This window comes from Phocoena phocoena, chromosome 4, assembly GCF_963924675.1.
Source record: "Phocoena phocoena chromosome 4, mPhoPho1.1, whole genome shotgun sequence".
NCBI lineage: Eukaryota > Metazoa > Chordata > Mammalia > Artiodactyla > Phocoenidae > Phocoena > Phocoena phocoena.
In genome coordinates, this window is record NC_089222.1 from 91,616,540 (window position 1) to 91,637,240 (window position 20,701).

The following is a 20,701-nucleotide window of genomic DNA, read 5'->3' on the forward strand; positions in this document are numbered from 1 at the left end:
TTCTTGGTCACTCAAGGCTAAGAAAAAAATTCTGCTTGTAAGAACTGTAATTTTTCTTCTTCTCACTCTTTCGCTTTTTGCCAGCAAACTACCACTCTGGTGGCAAATATAAAAGTGCAGAATATATGGACCACAAGGCCGAGCATACACCGCTAACAATGGTACATCTGCCTGCCCGTGCTGTTTGGGAGTCTCTGGAACAGGCTTTTTAATATTATTCTACAATATAAATGTAGGTATAACCTATTATATAAACCATCTTAGAACATAAATCTCCATGTACAAAAAAGACTAAGAATATCTAATAATAACTAGTGCAGTGTGTCAGTTTTTGTTTTTTTTTGTTTTTTGTTTTTGTTTTGAAAGAATAACTAGGTAATATACGAAACTAGTTTCACACTCTCTGGTTGGTAAAAGAGATGCTGGATGAGCTACAGTAAAGGCAGCCTTTTACCAAGTTACCACCTATTACCATCAAAAGCCTTCAATAGAAAGCAAAGCTCTAGGATCATCCCGTTTCTGCTCATTATCAGACAGATAACATCACCCTCAAAGACTCCGGGTTCTGAAAGAACAAACTGGCCCAGGGTGCCAACTTCTGCTTCAAGTGAATCTGGGCCGTGTAGGGCAACAAGCACTTGTTTGCAGTCTATATTTTCCACCACATGGACTCACTAGCATCTCTCAGTAAAGACAAGGCTAGGGTAGTAGGTAAAGCACAATGTTTTACAATTAAAGGGCGCTTCACTGGTCAGCGCAAGAAATAAGTACAGGAGCCTGTGGCATTTCTTTTGGCTGTCCATCATGGGTGAGCGGAGTTGATCTCTGACCTCTGTAAAATAAGAGGAAGAAAAAGAGAGAAATCACTTTTTGAGAGTACATTAGCAGAAACAGGAGAGGATGATGAATGACCCACAAAAGCTTTCCAACATATCTTGTTTAATAGCTACACTGACTTACTACTTACACCGTTTAACTAAAACTGTTTTTATTCTTAAAGCTTCTTTATTTTTCTTTTTTAAGGATTTCTTATCTCAGTTCCTCTCATACAACTCAACAACATACTCTGCCCCCAAACAACCACCTCCATTATGTAGAGACAAAACCTGAAGCACCAACAGATTTGGGGAAATTCCCAGGAAGTGGAAACCTTTCAGTCAAGGGCTATGGTTCTAGGATGACAGTTTTCCTCTGGATCTACTTATATTAAAAAATGACAGGGCTTCCCTGGGCGCAGTGGTTGAGAGTCCGCCTGCCGATGCAGGGGACACGGGTTCATGCCCCGGTCCGGGAAGGTCCCGCATGCCGTGGAGCGGCTGGGCCCTGTGAGCCATGGCCGCTGAGCCTGTGCGTCCGGAGTCTGTGCTCCTCAACGGGAGAGGCCACAACGGTGAGAGGCCCGCGTAAAAAGACACATTCCTTTCCTTGACTTGCCCAAGGGGAAGAAGACTCTCCTATACTAACCGATGACCTTCAGTCTCATTTCTTGAGATATAAAATAACAAGCCCGATTTCAAAACTTAAGGCCAATAAAAGGGATGGCCTCTGAAGAGAGAGGTGAACTGTGACTTAGAAAATGAATGAAAAGAAAACACTGAAACCCGCCTAACGAAAGAGAAGTCTCAAAGGCATATGGAGGGAGAATGCACAGGGAAGAAGGCAAGTACCAACTCTGAATTTTAGTGTGTGAGAAAATCCAATCAACTTGGGCCAAAATCAACACATATGGGGAAAGAACTCTAGACAAGACTTAAAAAAATTCATGGAAATTCTTATCATTTGGATTGGATCTACATCAAACAGATGTAGATCAAACAGTTATTTTTCATTCAGCTTGTTGTTTAATGAGTAGGAAGAAAAATACGATTTACTTCATGGTTATAAGAAAATTTCTTGGTACTTTCTATAGAGCTTCTCGTTCTAAAAAGATAGGATTGGGCACCTCCTTGACATTTCCTAATAGGTTTCCCAAGCCTCAACAATGCATACTCACTGCTCTGGCCTACGATGGTCTGTAGTGCACAGCACTGTGCTGAAAATATGGGGTAGAGCAGCAGTGTTTTCACTGGTTTGACCGTTTCAATACAGTATCTTCTTCAGATTATGTGAAGTAAAAGGAGCTATTTTAAAATTCAAATTGTATCTCTCCATAACTCTATCTAGTTTTCTTTTTCTTGATGAACAAAAAAGAAAATTAATACAGATAGATTACATTTGGGGATTTCAGAATCCAATGATCACTTAGCTTAAGATATTAGGAATTTAGAAAAACAAAACGTGTTATCATCAAGCCTCTGGATTAATCTGTTTATTTATGTGGGGATGCTGTAAGAACCAGCTATTCAATATGTTCAGCTCTTTGTTCAAGAAAGATGAAATTAAAATGCTATTTTTTACTTTTAAGATTGAATAGGTAACAATATCACAAAAGCGAAAAAGAATTTTAACAAGTATTGGAAAAGGAAACATACAAAGAAAAATAAGTGAAAGATGAAAAATACAACGCAAAAAAAAAAAAAAAAAGAGCAAGCAAGAGGGAGAGAGAGGAATTGGGGTGAAAGCCCAGCTTACTCAGTGGAGAAAGAAAAGGAGGTAGGAGCGTGAGGTGGCTGCCACGAAGTGATGGTTCCCGCTCCCAGGGGAAGGTCAGGTGAGATTCCCCATGAATCCCTATGACATGACAGATGCTTGCTTAAGTGGCACGCTGGAGCAAAGGCAAAGACAATGAAGTTCAAAGACTTGGATTCAGATCTTGACTCAAGTTTAGCTGTGTGCTCTTAGCAAGTTAATTAACCGCCTGTACCATCATTAAAATGGAACTAAAAAGACGCACCTGGCAGAGCTGATTTTAAGAATAAATGTAATGAGCTTCCATCCTTATAAAACTCCTAGTAAATAAACAGGCTCTCAACAAAGGTTAATTCCAATTTCCTACTTCCTGCATTCTGTAAAACTGCTTTTCTAGGTTGGGTTTCTGAAGCCAATATTAAGATTGCTTGTGGCAAGAATGCAGGTAATATATGTTTACCCCTAACTCTGTCCACCGTGCTCTAAATTATGAACCAGGTGATGCCTAAGCAATAATTAATGGATGTGCAACCCAGTTACAATTACATTAAGCCTGCAGGTGGAGGGGTGGCTGGGATCTCTGCTTTAACAGGTGAACCGCTGAAGTTACAACTAAGATTCTCCAAGGCTGTCTGTCTGTCTAGATAGTAAGAACACTAACCATTTGTTAGTAAAATTCTTTTTTTTTATGGTACACGGGCCTCTCACCGCTGTGGCCTCTCCCGTTGTGGAGCACAGGCTCCGGACGCGCAGGCTCAGTGGCCATGGCTCACGGGCCCAGCCGCCCTGCGGCATGTGGGATCTTCCCGGACCGGGGCACGAACCCGTGTCCCCTGCATCGGCAGGCGGACTCTCAACCACTGTGCCACCAGGGAAGCCTGACAGTAAAATTCTAATAGGCAATATTTTTTCTTGCTAATGGGAGGTGTAAAAAAAAAAAAAAAAAAAAAAAGAACACCATTTTTCTATGCCTGCTAGCTAACTTAGGCAGTCATTCTCAAGAACACCTCATTTATTCATTCAGCCATTCATTTGTTCATTCGTCCAAAGCGTACTGGAAGGAGACAGATGCATCAACAAATAACTACAACCCAGTGTGGCAGCTGGTCTAAGAGAGGTGTGCACAGCGAGTGTGCAGGACTTCGGGAGGAAGACTGAGAGAAGAGGACAAAAGATAGGTCGTTCACCCAAGAGGAGGACGCACAAAGGCAAGAAGCGGGCTTATCTGGACGGGAGTAAGCGATTCCACATGACCGCAGGACAGAGAGGAAGGTGGTGGTGACAGTGGAGAGGCTTGCTGCCGCTTTCTGCTGCTGCAGCTGAGAGTCACTGGGGTGCAGGTGGCTGGTTAACAGAGCAGAGGTGTCACCAGTCGTGCTCAGAAGGGGACGCTGGCAGCAGCAAAGGTGACTGTGTGGTGGCCCTTCCTGAGCCCTGGATTATGACCCCCCTCTGAATTCTTACGTGACCTCTTATTCCCACAATTTATGGGGGCACTTAATAACACTCAGGCATATTTTTAATTCTTTTTGCATGCGCTATGAGTTTGTCCTCTGTGCTCGACTGTAAAACTTCACGAGTGGAGAAGTGTCTGTGCATTATCTCCCTCAGAGACCTGAGCAGATTTTAACAATGTCTGTCACCGTTCACTTGCTATTAGGCACTTGCAGTGTACACATGAAAAGGAATTTGAGGGCTTCCCTGGTGGCGCAGTGCTTAAGAGTCCATCTGCCGATGCAGGGGACACAGGTTCGTGCCCCGGTCCGGGAAGATCCCACATGCCGCGGAGCAGCTGGGCCCGTGAGCCATGGCCTCTGAGCCTGTGCGTCCGGAGCCTGTGCTCCGCAACGGGAGAGGCCACAACAGGGAGAGGCCCGCGTACCGCAAAAAAAAAAAAAAGGGAATTTGACTTCTTGGAAAAATCTAGAGGCTATTTGTGAGGAAGCACCAGAACTGTAACATGACAGGTAAACAGCAAGAGGCAAACAAAGCTTCCACTGGGGGCTCCTAAACCTGGATGTGAAGGAGAGTGGAGCCTGACAGATGGGTAGACACGTTGGGGTAGATTTCAAGTTCTGTTGGGCTGAAGACTGAAAACCTAAGAAAGAACTCACCTGTGGGTAATCCACTTTGAATAAAAACAAGAAATACCTGAATTTACAAAAGGCTTTTTTATCTTCCCAAAGGATCCATTAAGTAGCAGAACACCCAATTATATACTTAGAACTTAATATACGTTCTGTGGGACTTCACTGAGTTCAAAAGGCTTTCGTATCTGGTCTCATCTGAGCCTTACAACTTTGTGATTCTTTGGGGATATTGTTCTCCTAAACAGAAGATGAGAAAACTGAGGCCCAGAGAAGTAAATGACTTTTTAACAAACACGGAGAGCTGAAGAAAAATCCAGGCCTTCTGCCTTCCATGAGTCAGATGCTGAGATGCTCTTTTTCCTGAACCACACTGTTTTCTTCCGCTAGAACCACCAACGCCATCCTCAATGGGGGTGTTACCATGTGCCAGTACTGGGACACTAGATTTATTCTATATAACATCTCTATGAAATGCGAACCACTTACAGCCATAGTATAAAAGGAAAAACAGAGGATAGAGAAGTGAATGGTCTTGCTTAAGGCCTTACAGTTTTCAGGTGACAGAGGTAGGACTCAAACTCAGGTCTGAGACCTGACTCTAAAGCTTTAATGATTAGATAATATTGCTTCTCTGCTCTCTCAGGCTTTTTCAGAAATGAAGCTTAATCACAGAATAATACTATGTTCAAAGTAAAATACCTGGTGGGCAATACTCCCTTATATTTTCCCACACTGCTGAACAGTATATATACTTTGGTTAACACCTCGTAAACAAAAGTCTCCCGAACCCCAATCATTGTGAAAAATATCACAAACCACATCAGAAAGGATGATTTGGGCTTCCATATCACTGTCTCCACCCATGTTCCGTGAAAGGGGGTGAAATTGAACAGGATCCCCAGAACCCAGGGCAGCGAGGTTTCCCACTGCTGACCTATGCACATTTTCCATGGCGGCCACTTCGGCCAGCGCAGCGAGGCTGAAGAACGCAGACACGGCTGGCATCTCCGGGGTGCTGCTCCGTGTCTCCGTGGCCTCCCGGTTGTGTGAGCATTCGTCATTGCAGCCTGTCTCGGTCACCTTAGCAAGACTCCTCTGCAGTTGTTCCTTTGGTTTGTCGTCTGTAACGAAAGGGAAATTCATCACGAGAGGGATCGCTCTGTCCTCTCCAGAGAAGGGACACAGAGAAAACTCAGTGTCAGACAATGTGAAATGAGCTAATATGCTTTACTGTTCACTTCTGTCATCCACCGAATATTAAGGCTTTTACAGAATCTCTTCTTCCATGGGAATAAGACTCTTTTATTAAGCTCAACTGCAACCACGGGCAGCACCGTGCCCTGAAGCTGAGCGGAGAAGCTGTGTTTTATCCAAGAACAAAGAATAGGTCAATCTTAGAGAAAGAGGGAAAAATGGACTGTGGCCAAAATAAAACCCAAGGGACTTGTGCAGAGGGGCCAGTGGATGCTGTAAAATGGCCCTTAAAAACTCAACTGACCAACCATTCCTGATGAGGCCACAGCATGCCCTACTATGCACCGTGGGCATTCAGTATGCTGTGCTACCGAAACTTAGGATAGCCTAAACTAATCCCAGTGAGATTAATCAGTTCCAATGAGATCCTAAACTGTTATTTTTGTTCTGAAGACCTACTGAAAGGAAGCAAAGGGCCCTTTGGTATTTATGAAGAGGTGGCTGAAATGCTATGCCAATACATTTGTTGGAAGTAAGTACACTTTATACAGCCATTAGAGAGGAAGAGGAGTAATCTTTACCATGGTTTTTATAATAAAACATTTTAACTACAGAAAGTAATTGATAAAGGCTATAAATTTCATATATTAGAACATGAAGTGCTATATGCTTTTCTACATAAAAGGGAATATTTTCTAAGATCTTTCACTCTTCCTAAAGCAAAAATGAGGCTATAACAATTTATACAACGTGAAAATCACAGAGCAGAATCCAGAGTGGAAAGGGAAGGAGAGAGGAGCCCGCTGGACTAAATATCATGAAAACTAGATTCTAATCCTCATCCTACTTAGTGGTTCGATGTGTTATGAAACAAAATTCCACCTCTTTGAGTTTCACTTCGTATATGACAGTAAAATTGGGGGTCTTTAATATACTTTAAGGTTTAACAATCTACATATGCAAAACACAAGTGCACAAAATTCACTAAATGACTTCGATCTCAGCATACAATAAGTCTACCAACTAGATTAACCTAAATCAGTTATTTATAAATATTCTCAAAAAGCATTCATTTAAACATTTTTTTTTTGGCTATTTACAGAAGTCATTATGGACCCTTGACCCTTGTCTGGAAACTGGGTTAGGGTAAGGGGGGTGGGGAACACCTCTTTCAGGGCTGATAGAATGAGACGCTAGAGGCGCTGAAAGGAAGAAAGGCAGCAGCTAAGCCCACTAATGTTTGGTTGGTGTACCACCCCTAGATAGGAGGGGGGATGCTCAGTGTCACTCGCTTAAGCCGGGCCCCTCAGGCAATTCCACAGAGGCCACCAGGAACAGTAGAGAGACCACAGGCCAAGACTGAAATGGAGAAATTCACTGTAAGTTAATATTTGGTTCAGGATTAGCCCAGAGAATCAAGAAATCCAGAAGCATTCTCAGGCTCCCTTAGTGGTCTGAATCAGCGGTACAGGAAATGCTGGATGCTTTCTTTCTCAGCTTTCTTAATTCATTGGTTTGAACACCTGATGATCTGGTGTGTAATGACTTAAAACGTGAGCCAGGGACAAAGACTCATCAAGTATTTTTAAAAGTCTCGGATCTTTGGGAATTTACTTAAGACTGTTTGTGTGCATGCTAAGAAGGAGAAGGTAGCTGACAGTCCTAAAAGCTACCTTTCCTTCCTAGGAATTCCGGATATGCTCTTGGGAAAAGAGCTATGATTTTAAAACATGGAGTAAAACATGTATGTTTAGAATGCTGTAGGAAACCAGTTTTCAAGGAGATCCAGAGAGAGAAAATGTTACTGTGACCAGACTGACAGACAGACCCATTTTTCAGTGAGGACCCACAGTTGGATTATAGTCATTTTCTGGCCACTGTGGCCCTGATGGTCACCTGCTTGCTCTGGTCATCTCTGTCTAAAGCTTCCTTGTCTTACCCAGAGTACCTCCTGCTGGTGATACCCGGCCATCTGCCGTCCTGACAAGGTGTGTGATCTTGGTTTTCCTTGCTTTTCTCTTTTGACTGCCCACCAAGGGTTCTTGCGTTGTTGTTGGCTCTGGAGTGCTGGGAATGGATGGGGCATTTTTAACCTTATAAGCAGGCTCTGTGGTGTTTTTGTCTTCTGAAAATATGGCTGAAAAAGGACAAACCATATAACGTTACACACAAAAACACAAGGCACCAACGTTGCTCTGGGAAGGAAGTATTTCTAAATGCTTGACTTATCTGAACAAGAACTTACATTTAGAGTTTTCAGAGTATTGATAGAAAAAGGAAATACTGACTATAATTTTAAACAAATATTTCTTTAAATATGTGCTTTGATAAATTAAGTACAGAGGGATAGGATGCCCTCTCTTTTAATAGAATACTTAACTAAGAGGCCATTGGAGTAACATTTTCTAAGTGTTTGGATCTTGCAGGTTGGTGGGGAGGACAGTGTATGCAAATCTGAATAAACTGTGTCCCAATAGACCACAATTTCTACATGTGGTCAGGGTCCCTATCTGAGATCCTTTTGACCAGCCAGTCTGGAAAGTGTGATAAAAGAAGTTTCTCTTCTTCTGAGGATACTGAAATTAAGTATGTGCTTCTTAAATTTACACTTATCATTGGGACACCTGCTTTCAACCTCCAGGTTGGACTGATGAGAAAAGAAACTTTCTTTTATGCACACTGAGTACTCAGTAAGGACCTGGCAAACACTGATGAAGCCAGCACCTATGGAAACTCTCCCATCGGCTGAATTCTAGGACCAGGTGAATGTGCTTTAGGGAGACAATTTAATAAAGTACCACATGTCAGCAGGACACCCCGAAAGGTTAGTTTTAGGTACCCTAACTTTAACTGGTAACACCAGCAAATCATTTAACAGCACACACTTGTACCCTATTAGTCACTGTGTCAAGAGTAAGGAACACACTTGCCACCAAAGACTTTGCTTCCAGTTCAAACGGGTTGGGAATGCTGTGTCTCTTCTTACTCATTTCCTTAGGAGTTCGTCTCTCCCCCTCCCCCCTTAATTTAAATTAAGACAAGAATATGCAGATGTGAGTACAACAAGCATTTAGGAGTATATATTTGTAGTCGTTTCCTCATTGGGGCTGTTTTTATTCCAGTGACCTAAGGGCTTTGGGGCAGGAGAAAGAGGCATCTTTCCATTTTTTAACTATCCAATCTCTTTAAGACAGGCATAGAAATTGTTTTTAACAAAGAAAAGGGGGAGTGTGGTTCAGGAAATCACACTGTCATGTTTGTTTGACATGACAAACTCTGTGCAAACTTAACCTGGAGGATACCAGGTGGTGCTCATAAGAAGGTGGATATGAAGGTAGATACTGGAAATAAGACAATATATGTAACGTAGGAAGACAAAAAAAGCTAAAATAAAAGGAACAGAGCAAGAACAATTCAGGGTGTGAAAAAATGCACTTACTGGTATAAACACTTACATAGGTTTCATTTAAAAATTTTAATATAGCTCCCTAATGGGTTTAGGTACATCCTTGAGAAAGGAGGCTACAAAGTAGTAACATCTTTGCCCTCCAGCATTTGATTCCAGGCTTCCTATTCCAAAACAAGTGGGAAATAATTTCAATTACATCAAGAGAAAGGATGTAAAGCAGAAATCATACCATGATTTGTGGCTTGGCCTTACCATATTATTGCGTAATAGATGGCTGTGTGTGGACAGGCTTAAGATAATAGTTACTTAAAAAAAACCCCAGAACTATTTGGCAATGCTCCCAAACACCTTTTTTCAAGCAAGTAATCAAAAACTAGGAAAAAGGCTCCTTTCAAGTTGTAGGTCTATACCCAGGTCAAACAATCTTAGTTATTTATACTTTGATAGTTAACATAGGCCAGTGGTAGTACATATGCATTAAAAAAAATTTTTTTTACACTTAAACTTCAATAAAAGCTACCAGCAAAATGAAAAGATAATTTGGTTAGAAACACTCCAAAGGAGTTTCATGACTCTGCATTAGCCCTGAAGTTCAAAGCCTCCTATACAAAGAGGCCAAAGTCTGAGTTTACAGCAACCTCTACTGGATATTCACAAGCTTCAAAATTCTAGTTTCTTATCCAGGCCTATCAGTTGTCCCTTCTGATTACAGGGGGAAACTTGTGATCTCTCCAGTATGATCACTGAATCATAGATGAATCTTCCAGAAAAAGCATGAACCTCTTCCCAGAAAAATCCAGAACTTGTGGAGATAAGGGTACGGCAGGATTCCAAATGTATTACATTCAAATTACTGCTTATGGAAAGAAAAACCAAGGAGGTCAAAGAAAAGGCATGGACACCAGAAAAGGGCTAAGAGGTCTGGGAAAGATGACCAGGTTTCTACAAGACCAGGGAAAATGGAAATAACATAGTTAGAGAGAGACCTAGGTTCTACTCTTGACTTTTTAATTTACTAACTGTGGGACCAGGGGCCTCAGTTTCTTCATGTAAAGAAGGAAGCTGGACTAGATTAGCTCTAAAGGAGCCATCCAGCCCTAAAATTCTTTTCATTTTGCCACACAGCCTAGAATCAGTGTCCTGGCCAGTGTTTTCTATAGCCAGCTTCAGAGTCTCAAGGCTGTGGAAGAGTACTCCCTTCACTAGGACTGTTAGGTTTTTGTTTTTGGTGAGCCGTCAGATGTTTTAATTTCTTTTCAGGGGTTACTCATTTTCCTATGTGTTCCAGATGAATTGATAAAAACACAATACGAAGCCAAGGGGATGGATGCAAAGGGACTGCAAATGGAAGGTGAATCAGGCCTTAAGGCAGACTGAGACCAGGGGAAGCTCAGAAACCAGCAGACAGGAGCCAGGGGGTCAAAGGCAGGGCGGCCAATAGATACAAGTGATCATCGAGTCCCAGAGGTCTGGAGGCTAGAAGATACTGAGTGAATCAGGCTGCAGACCAAGTGAAAGAGGCAAAAAAGGAGAATGCATTGGAAGTTCTCATAAATCACTGGAAAGGAGGCAATGCAACCCTTCTATATGTTGTCTTCTCGAAACCTACTGTCAGATCAAGAAGTAATCACAGGGCCTATAGATCATCCACATTTGAGAAACATGTAATGTGTATGTAATGTGATCGCATGTAATGTGATCTTGCTGGAGTTAGGAAGAGAAGGTTAGAGTGAGTCTACCCCATGCTTTGACCCATGGGTGACCCCTAGAACATCCTGTCTTTCTGGCGGCCTAGACCGATGACAGTCTTCAGGGTCGGTGCTCAGGGAGAACCCTCTCCTAGGAGAGAAGAATTGGGGAAGGCAGGTAAGGCTAAGTCAAAGAAGTACAGTTGACCCTTGAACAACAGAAGTTTGAACTGTGTGGCTCCACTTATAAGTGGATCTTTTTAAAGAAATACATACAATAGTACTACACAATCCACAGTTGGTTAAATCTGCAGATGCAGACCTGCTGATATGGAGGGCCTGGAGGGCCAGCTGTAAAGTTAGACATGAATTTTTGACCAAGGGGGTGAAGGGGGAGGGTGTACCCTTAACCCTCACTTTGTTCAAGGGTCAACTATAATTGTCTGGGACAGAACAGTAGATCCGAGTCCAGCAACATTAGCAAAGAGAAACTTCTTTTATCATCCTCTCCAGACTAGCTGGTCAAAAGGATCTCAGATAGGGACCCTAACCATATGTAGAAATTGTGGTCTATTGGGACACAATTTATTCAGATTTGCATACACTGTCCTCCCCACCAACCTGCAAGATCCAAAACAAAGGCTTAGTGGTGCAAAAAATTAATAAACAGAAACCTCAATTAAATAGAGTCAGGAGACCAGAAGGAGGAGCTCTCATGCCCTGTGATGACAGCAGAGCCCAACAGAAAAACAGACTCCTCTCTTCATTCCTGGCAAGGACTCAGCCAGTGAAAAGCCATGGACTTGATTTACCATAGCCTTACCTACTTCTTTCCCGCCTATAAAACTCTCCTTCCCTTGACGTGTGAGGACTTGCATACCATGGTTGTACACCTCAAATTTATATTCTCTGCTGATCCAAAATAAACCCATCTTTGCTGGAGAAATAACTGGCAGTCTATTAGTTTCAGGTCAACAGTGGTGAGGGACAGGAAATGAAAAAAACTCAGAGAGGGAAAGAGCCCAAAGTTGTATACCAAGACAGCAAGGCAGCTCCTTTTTTGCCCTCCCTGCCAAACCAATGGAAATGTGAGAAAAGAAAGGTTTTGTCCTCTAAAAACAAATTAGTCATTTCTCTTTGGGCTTGTAATTGAACACACAAACCTACCCAAGCACCACCAAACGAGTCCACAGGGCTGATTTTTACACTCCACAATAATCATAACATACTTGGAGCATATCATGTGAGGGTGATAATATGAGCTGATTCCTGGAGCAACATTAGGAATATGGCAATCAGAGACTATCTTGTTTTCCAAACTCTGCTCCCAAAATGTAGAGTAAGTTTTTTTGGAAAGCAGCACTGTGCTTGTACTATATTCCAGGAGGCCACTAAAGTGCTCCAGAGTCATGAATTCACATGCCAACTACAGGAGGCAAACCTACACTGAAATTATTATAGCCAAGTCTGGAATCTCACTGCCATGGGTTAGGCTCCCATGAGCTGAAAATGCAGTTAACTGCTGAATGGAAAACAGGAATCAAATGAATGAGCCTTACCTCAGATCCTGGGGACCTTGCTGAAATTATAAGGCAACTATTTTGAACTTAGGAAAAGAGATCAAGTTAGCCTGAGTGTGTGGATCATATTTCAAAATCTAACTAGAAAACCAGATTTTTCTCCCCTGTAATTAGATTTATGTATTGCAAAGAAACTAATCTTTTAGAGATACCTAGTTTGAGGTTTAGGTTGGTTTTTTTTTTTTTCTTGTAAGACAGCATTTATAATTCCAACAAATGAGGGCTATCCACAAACACCTGAAAAATCAAAGCTGCAGTGGCCAGTGTACTTTAGTGCTGGTTTCTTCCCTTCCTGCTTACATTGGTCAGGCTTAATTCCTTATCATGTATTTGGGGCTGATAAGGTCTCCTTAAATTGACTGGAGATGCTGTTACGATTAGTTTTCACAAAAAGTATACGTGAAAGCCCTCTGGAAACATAAAGCAGTATAGTAATCATCACCATCATTATTACTACAATTAGAAACCTCTACCTTAAGCATGAACATATGACACCATAAGTTGGTGGAAAGATAAACACAGTGGCAGAGGGAGGTCATCTTGGTTTATCTGAAAACTTTAACTCTAGCCTATAGGCAATCTGTTTTTTTTTGATCTGCAAAAATTTCAAGAAGTGGTTTAGCGATTTTGAATTTTAAAAGCATGGGGAGAATTCTTAAAATAGATTATAAGCATAGCATTTAAACCTCAGATGTGATTACTAAACACCTGAAAATTTCTAATATCTTGGGGAAAAAAAATTCAAAGCCAATTATACTCAGGGTGGTGTAAAGAAAGGATAGTGAACTTTAAGTCATCTACTTTAACAGAAGCCAGGAGCGGCTAACAGCTGTGAAGCCTCAGTTGAGTCAATATTTCATTTATAGACATCAGCTACAGACAACTCCTGTCTAACTTTTGCGCAGGATAGCCTACACATGCTAACTGTCCTGATTATGGTTTCATTTTTCTGTCCTTATATATTTATAATATCCAAGGTAAAGTTTTAATAAGCAATGATACGGACATAGGTGAGAAAGAGGATGGAATAAAGGGCCTAGATAATTTACAAAGCACATAGGCACCACCTGAACAAGTAAATGTAGGGCATGTTATAAAAATAAATAACAAAAAAAGTCACTTTAAGTTACTGGTTAACTTCCAACCCTCAAATTGATTCCTTTTTTTCTGGCCATGTAAAATGAATTTGCAACTACACTAAAGGACATGCAATTTTCAGTGCATGTTCTCCACAGTTTTGTTCCATATACATTAATAGTAAATATAATTAAACATCAACAATAATAAATATTTCCAACTAAACCCTTTGGACTGCCTAGAAGACTCAAAATTGATTTGCTTTTCTGACCTCCAAAGTGCAGAAAATTAGGGCTTCAGAATATGGTATTTTTAGTATCACACCACCCACTCAAGATATCACAGTAATAAAATCATCAGGTGTTAGAAGGGAAATGAAATGTATAGATCATGTATTACTATGCCTTCTCATTCACTCCACCCCTAAACACACATATCTTACAACAGAGTACAAATGTGGACAGTGAATCCTAGTAAGGTTAAATGGTCTGTCCTATTGAAAACTGCTAATTAGTGGCAGATCTGAGACTAGCAGCCAGGTCCCCTAATTCCTACTTACTTGGCTCTTTATACCACCCTGGCTATGATACCTGCTTTTCTATGAAGTAGGGTTTCATTGTTTAAAACCAAAATATTTAGAAAAGTATCATTTTAAGAAAAGAGTAACATTGTCTTAAATGCCTCTTTTAGATTCCTCTGATAGTTCATCAGTGCCTTACGTTTATTTTTAAAATACACAAGTGTGAATGTATGTCAATTTGGGGATGTTATGATTTAAAGCTGAGAGCAGCACAACAATTCATATTTTGTTTTGCCAGCAAAGTGCAGAAATGATACTCCACAGAGGTTGTAAATGTGAAGTAACAAGCCAGAAAAGAGATGTACTGCTGGCATTTTCTATAAAAGCAAAACGACACAAAAGCAGACATGCAGCTCATGTGAACTGTGCCTACCAAACAACAGAAGTTCAGGTTTATAAGGAACTCAAATTTGAATATTTTTCACAAATGTCTTTCAAACATGAGTATTTTTTTATAAATGACCTAGGCCACATGTGCATTTTAATTTTTTCCCTCCTTTTAACAAAGAAATGAGGGTACATTTGGAAATCAAGAGAATGGACTTGTTCATCAAGTTCCCCGTAAGTAAATCAAAGGGGTAATAAATCAAACGATGATCACTACGGTCCCTTCTAGTTTTCAAATGAAGTGACTCCTCATTAAGCACTACAAAAATGTTCAGCTCTTCTAAAATATCTAAACGGAAAAGATAGCATCAGTGGGAAGAATGGAAGGATGGCTCCTTACCACCACGAAATCAAAATTCACCTAAGGGTTCAATATTTAAGAAGAATTAAAGTCACAAATAAATACGACTGTGGGAAATTTTGAAATAAAATCTGTACCTATAACATCATACCAGTCAATATGGGACTTTTCTTTGGCTACAATAAGCCTCGGGGACATTCCATTTGATCAGAGTTAGAGGAAGTGGGAGGTGGGCTACCAAGGAAGTTCAGGTCAGGAACCATGTCTGCAGGGCACCCACGTCCAACAAACCAGGAGAGCCCCATGCTGCCCTGACTCCCCAAGAGCACCCGCCTGCAACGTGAGCTGCAATACTGAATATTTTTCAGTTATGAAAACCTCTAATTTCTGGTTCAAAGCTTACAAATCCCCCTTTCACAAATTAAACTCCACAGGACACACAGCCTGACTCTTAGTAGGATCAAAAATCTATCAGTTTTGATTTGAAAATTAAAAATAACCCAATTATGAACACTCAGGTCTAATGCCGTTGGTTAAACCTATATAAATTATGCCAGTTTAAACCTACAAAACTTATGCCATTTCCAGCACAGACTACCTGAAATGATACAATGAATGTTGCTTCTTTTACCTTCTGTAGGGTGAATGGCATCCAAGAAGAGTTGCTTGTTTGACCATTTATCCCCACTTCCTAAAAAAACAACAACAGAAAAGGAAAGTGAAACTCTACCCCTAGTATAGACACATACACTGTAAAAATAAGACAATACACAAAACCACTTCAATAAAAAGCATTATCACACAAATGAAGCAGAATTTTACTTCAACTACTTAGTCTCAAAACTGCATTTGCCAACTAAAATAATTAGGCCATATAGGAAATGCATTAAAAGTAAACAAGTTTGCCTTTTTAAAAATATGTTGTTGGATAATTTCTATGACTTTAATAAAGATAACCTGAAGATTGGTTAAAAGGTAAGCATAAAAGCTGACATTTTACCTAAAGAGTGATCTCTCTCCACTGGAAGCAGAGAATAAATATTAACATACAAAACAAAACTAGGAGGCTAAAGTGGAGGAGAAAATAAAACCCAAATTAAGCAAAAGGTTACACACAGGAACACAGAGGCACGTATGTCTACACATGGAAGACAGCTGCATTTAAAGCCTCATTCCAGAAACACGAAAGGCTCCACATCTGGCCATGCAAGTAGGATGCAAATGGGCATCAGGCTCATGGCAGTCACGACACTAACATGCAGGAGATGCTAGAGAAAAAGCCTGACTTCCAGGACACGTGGCTATACTGAACCAGATGTGATTTATCTTCTGTGTGAAAGAACAATAGGAGCCTGACCTGTGAGAAGAGACAAATCTTCAGATGAGCCCTGAAGAGGTTCAAGGGCCTATCCAGATCATAAAAACGAGACAGATGCTCAGAGTAAAGGGAGGGTTGAGTGCGTATACTTCTAGTGCCCTCTGGAAATAACAGTTATGTGACTGAAGGAGGTGGGAAGAGTCTGACAAAGTATATAAATAGAAAAAAAGAAGATAGATAGGTTACGATGTAGGAGTGGAATCCTCCTGGACAAGAATCCTCAAGTGTCAGAAAAAGCATAGCAACTGTGGGACTTTCATAGGCATATGAAACTGGTAAGATTTCAGGAGGCAGGAAAATGTGGTCCTGCTATGAAGGCTGCCAAACATGAAAAAAACAAGAATAGTCAAAGAAAATAAGTGGAAAAGAGCTCAAGAAGACTAAATTAGAAAATGCACCAAATACAAATAAAAAGAAGCAATTTCAGGATTCATATGGAACTCTGAAAATAGAGACAAACATGGGATTTCAGTAGAAATCCAAGTGAAGAAGATCTCTCTTTGCAATTAGCTGCAGAATCTAGAAACAATGAATGTGCCTGCGTCAGGAGCGGATGACATTGAAGCAAGCAAAGGGGAGGTAGAGGCAAAGGCGGTGCAGTGAAGCATCATTCAAAGATGAATTCACAATGGACGTGGCCAAGAAATCTTAATGGAGGATGGAAGGCACCAATACCTTTTTCCGGAACATTAGGCTTCTCCTTTTTGTGCTTATATTTGCTGACAATTTTGTGGAATAAGTTCTTTTTCTGAGACTGGAAAGGACCTACAGACAATATTAATATAAATATATTTAAAATTCACAATGTTTCATAAAAAAATACTGTGTTTCTAAACAATTACACCCTCCCCCAGCTTGTGGAATAAGCAAACTGATTCACAAAAAATGTCATCTTGCATCTTTTCTCATCTAACTCGTGCTTAGCGTCCTTCCCTAGACTTACTGAAAAACCAGTGAGATTTTCCTTATAAATATATTGGACAGAAGCCTCCATTAGGGCTGGGACTCCCTCAGCAGAAACTGCAGATTTAGTGACTAGAGACAGACCACAACCAGTAACAGCAGAGTAGATGTAGTCTGTAATAAAGAAAAGGTTTTACTTTAGATTCCTAAATACCATGAAGGAAAGGATGGCACTGGCATTTCATCTCTCCTAAGAAACTGATTTTCACAAGGACAGCAGTTTGAGGACAACTTTTGGGTTGGCCTGACAGCTTTCTAGCCTATTCTGAGGATATTCTAGGAGGAAAAAAAGTGATTTAAAAATAGAAAAATATTTGCCCAAACTTTTTTTTGGAGGGTGGCGGGGGTAGGGGAGTGGGGAGAAGTCTCAGACTGTATCTTAGTTTTTTCACATAAAGAAAAGAGAATTGGGATTTTTCAGTCACCCATCAGAAAGGCCAGCCACAGCACTGACCTCCAAAAAGCAGGTTGCTTTCTACACTTGACTGATATTCCTATGTGAAACTGACATTTTCCATAACTTCTGTTTCCTCGTGTGTAAATGGGGATAATAATAGTGCCCAAGTCACAGGGCTGAAGGGAGAATTAAAAAATTAGAAGCTCTAGGGCTTCCCTGGTGGTGCAGTGGTTGAGAGTCCGCCTGCCGACGCAGGGGACACGGGTTCGTGCCCCAGTCCGGGAGGATCCCACATGCCGCGGAGCGGCTGGGCCCGTGAGCCATGGCCGCTGAGCCTGCGCTTCTGTAGCCTGTGCTCCGCAATGGGAGAGGCCACAACAGTGAGAGGCACTTGTACCACAAAAAAATAAAATAAAATAAAATAAAAATTAGAAGCTCTATAAGCTGCTCCTGCTGCCAGTGTCTGCATCCACATGCCCTGCCTTCCTGCCAGAGGTAAACTATCTGTGCTCCTATCTAAAGTATACAATAAAATGGTTTTTATATTCACAAATATTTGCAGCCACCATCAATTTTAGAACATTTTTACCACCTCAAAAATAAATTCCATATTCTTTAGCTATCACCCCTCCCAACATCTGTATTCTCCCTATCCCAGACTGCCCTGGCTAGAACCTCCACTATAATGTTGGATAGAAATGGTGAGAGTGAACATCCTTGTCTTTATTCCCTATCTTAGGGGAAAGCAACAAATCTTTCACCATTAAGCATAATGCTAGTTGTGAGGTTTCTTTTTTTTTTTTGGTGTCTTTTATCAGGTTTAGTAAGTTCCCTTTTATTTCTGAGTTTGTTGGATGTGAATCATGAAAAGGTGTTGAATTTTGTCAAATGCTTTTTCTACATTTTCTGCGTCTATTGAGATGATCCTGTGGATTTTTCTTTGTTGTTGTTTTACTGATATGTTAAATTACATCAACTGATTTTTGGATGTTAAACCAACCCTGTATTCCTGGGGTAAAATACCAATTGGTCACGGTATATAATTCTTCTTATATCAATTCACTTCGTTAGTATTTTGTTAAGGATTTCTGTGTCCATATCTGTTAGAGATAGTGGTCTACAGTTTTCCTTTTTTGTGATGTGTTTGTCTAGTTTTTTTTTTTTTTTGAATCTTTTATTGAAAAAAGAAAATATTTTTACTGATATAATCTATAGTTTTTCTTTTTTTTTTTTAACATCTTTATTGGGGTATAATTGCTTTACAATGGTGTTTGTCTAGTTTTGACATTAGTATAATACTGGCCTCATAGAATGATTTGGGAAGTGTTCCCTCCTCTTCCATTGTTATGGGCAAGCTTATGAAAAACTGGTATTAATTCTTTAAGTGTTTGGAAGAATTCAGTGGTGAAGCCATCTGGGTCTGGTACTTTTTCGATTACTAAATTCAATCTTTACACTAGCTATAAGGTCTATTCAGATTGTCTACTTCTTCTTAAGTCAGTTTAGGTAGTTTGTGTCTTTCTAGTAATTGTCTGTTTCATGTAGGTTATCTAATTTACCGGCATATAACTGTTCATAGTATTCCTTTATAATCCTTTCCAGTTTTGTAAGGTCGGTAGTAATGGCCCCTATTTTATTTCTGATTCTAATGATTTGAGTCTTCTTTTTTCCTTGGTCAGTCTAGCTAAACATTTATCAAATTTGTTGTTCTTTTCAAAGAATTAGCTTTTGGTTTTAATGATCTTCTCTATTGTTTTCCTATTCTTTAATTAATTTCATTTCATTAATCTCCTCTCTAATCTTTATCATTTCTTTTCTTCTACTTCCTTTAGGTTTAGTTTGTTCTTCTAACAGTGTCTCAAGACAGGTTATGTTATTGATTTGAGATCTTTCTTCTTCCTTAATATATGCATTTACACCTATAAATTCCCCTCTGAGCAATGCTCTGGCTGTATCCTACAAATTTTAGTATGCTGTGTTTTCATTTTATTCATCTCAAAGTATTTTCATATTTCCCTATTGATTTCTTCTTTGACTTATTGGTTATTTAGAGTGTGTTGCTTAATTTCCACATATTTTTGAGTTTTCTAAATTTTTTCCTGCTGTTCATTTTTAATTTCATTCCACTGTGGTCAGAAAACATAATTTGAATTATTTCAATCCTTTTAAATTTACTGGTTTGTTAAATGTCCCAGCATACTGTGTATTCTGGATACTGTTCCATGTCCACCTGAGAAAAATGTATACGATGCTATTGTTGGGTGGAGCATTCTATATATATCTGTTAGGTCTAGCTGTTGTATAGTGTTCAAGTCTTCTCCTTCTTTGTTGATATTTGGCCTTCTTGTTCTATCAAAACTATTCTTTTTTCCATATCATTGCTCACCTTCTGATACATTATATACTTTTCTTATTGTTTAGGCTTGTTTATTCCTGGCAGTCCCACTAAAATGTAACCTCCTTGGCAGCAGGGTTCTTTGTTTTCATTCACAGATATATTCTACATGCCTAGAGTGGTGCTTAACACATGACTGATTCTCAACAATACTGTTGCATGCACAAATAAATAAAGCTCTTAAAACACTGATGGCATCAATAAAGAGCTCAAGAAATGACAGTTTTTGCTATTATTACTGATAACATAAAGGTGTACAAGTGTTTTTTGATGACTACACCAAGTCATCCTAAATAACCCATAGCAAATACTTCTGAATTGGGTGGTGGTGATCTGAAATGGAAACAGAAAACACTTCTTATTTGTTTTTTGGGGGAGGTGGGGCGGGGGAGTGAGCAAAAAGGGAAAGAAAATAAATGTAAGAAATACAAAGAGAAGATATCATGTATACAATCTATACTAATATTATAGGTATTCTCTATAGTCCATTTGCAATTACTCATATGTATTTTATACAATCTAGGAAACTGCAGGCCAGGGCACATGAATGACAGATACACGGGTAATCACAGAACATAGAAGAAGAAGAAAGCAGAAAAACAATTCTGAGACTTCTCAGGACCATAAGGATCCTAGTGATTTACCCACAGGAAAATAATTTAATAATAATAAGCTATTGCCTCACAGGGAGAAT

The 20,701-nt window shown here is 40.0% G+C and overlaps 1 protein-coding gene across 1 annotated transcript in view; it reads right to left on the reverse strand.

Moving 5' to 3' along the window:
- Window positions 1-353: 353 nt before the first annotated feature.
- BBX (BBX high mobility group box domain containing) overlaps window positions 354-20,701 on the reverse strand; it is a 277,659-nt gene continuing 257,311 nt past the window's right edge. The window contains exons 14-18 of the mRNA XM_065875730.1: window positions 16,928-17,017; window positions 15,506-15,565; window positions 7,792-7,989; window positions 5,593-5,779; window positions 354-832 (exon numbers count right to left, since the gene is read on the reverse strand). Coding sequence (XP_065731802.1) covers window positions 745-832; window positions 5,593-5,779; window positions 7,792-7,989; window positions 15,506-15,565; window positions 16,928-17,017 — 623 coding nt within the window. The 3' untranslated portion in view covers window positions 354-744. The remainder of the gene's footprint in view (window positions 833-5,592; window positions 5,780-7,791; window positions 7,990-15,505; window positions 15,566-16,927; window positions 17,018-20,701) is intronic.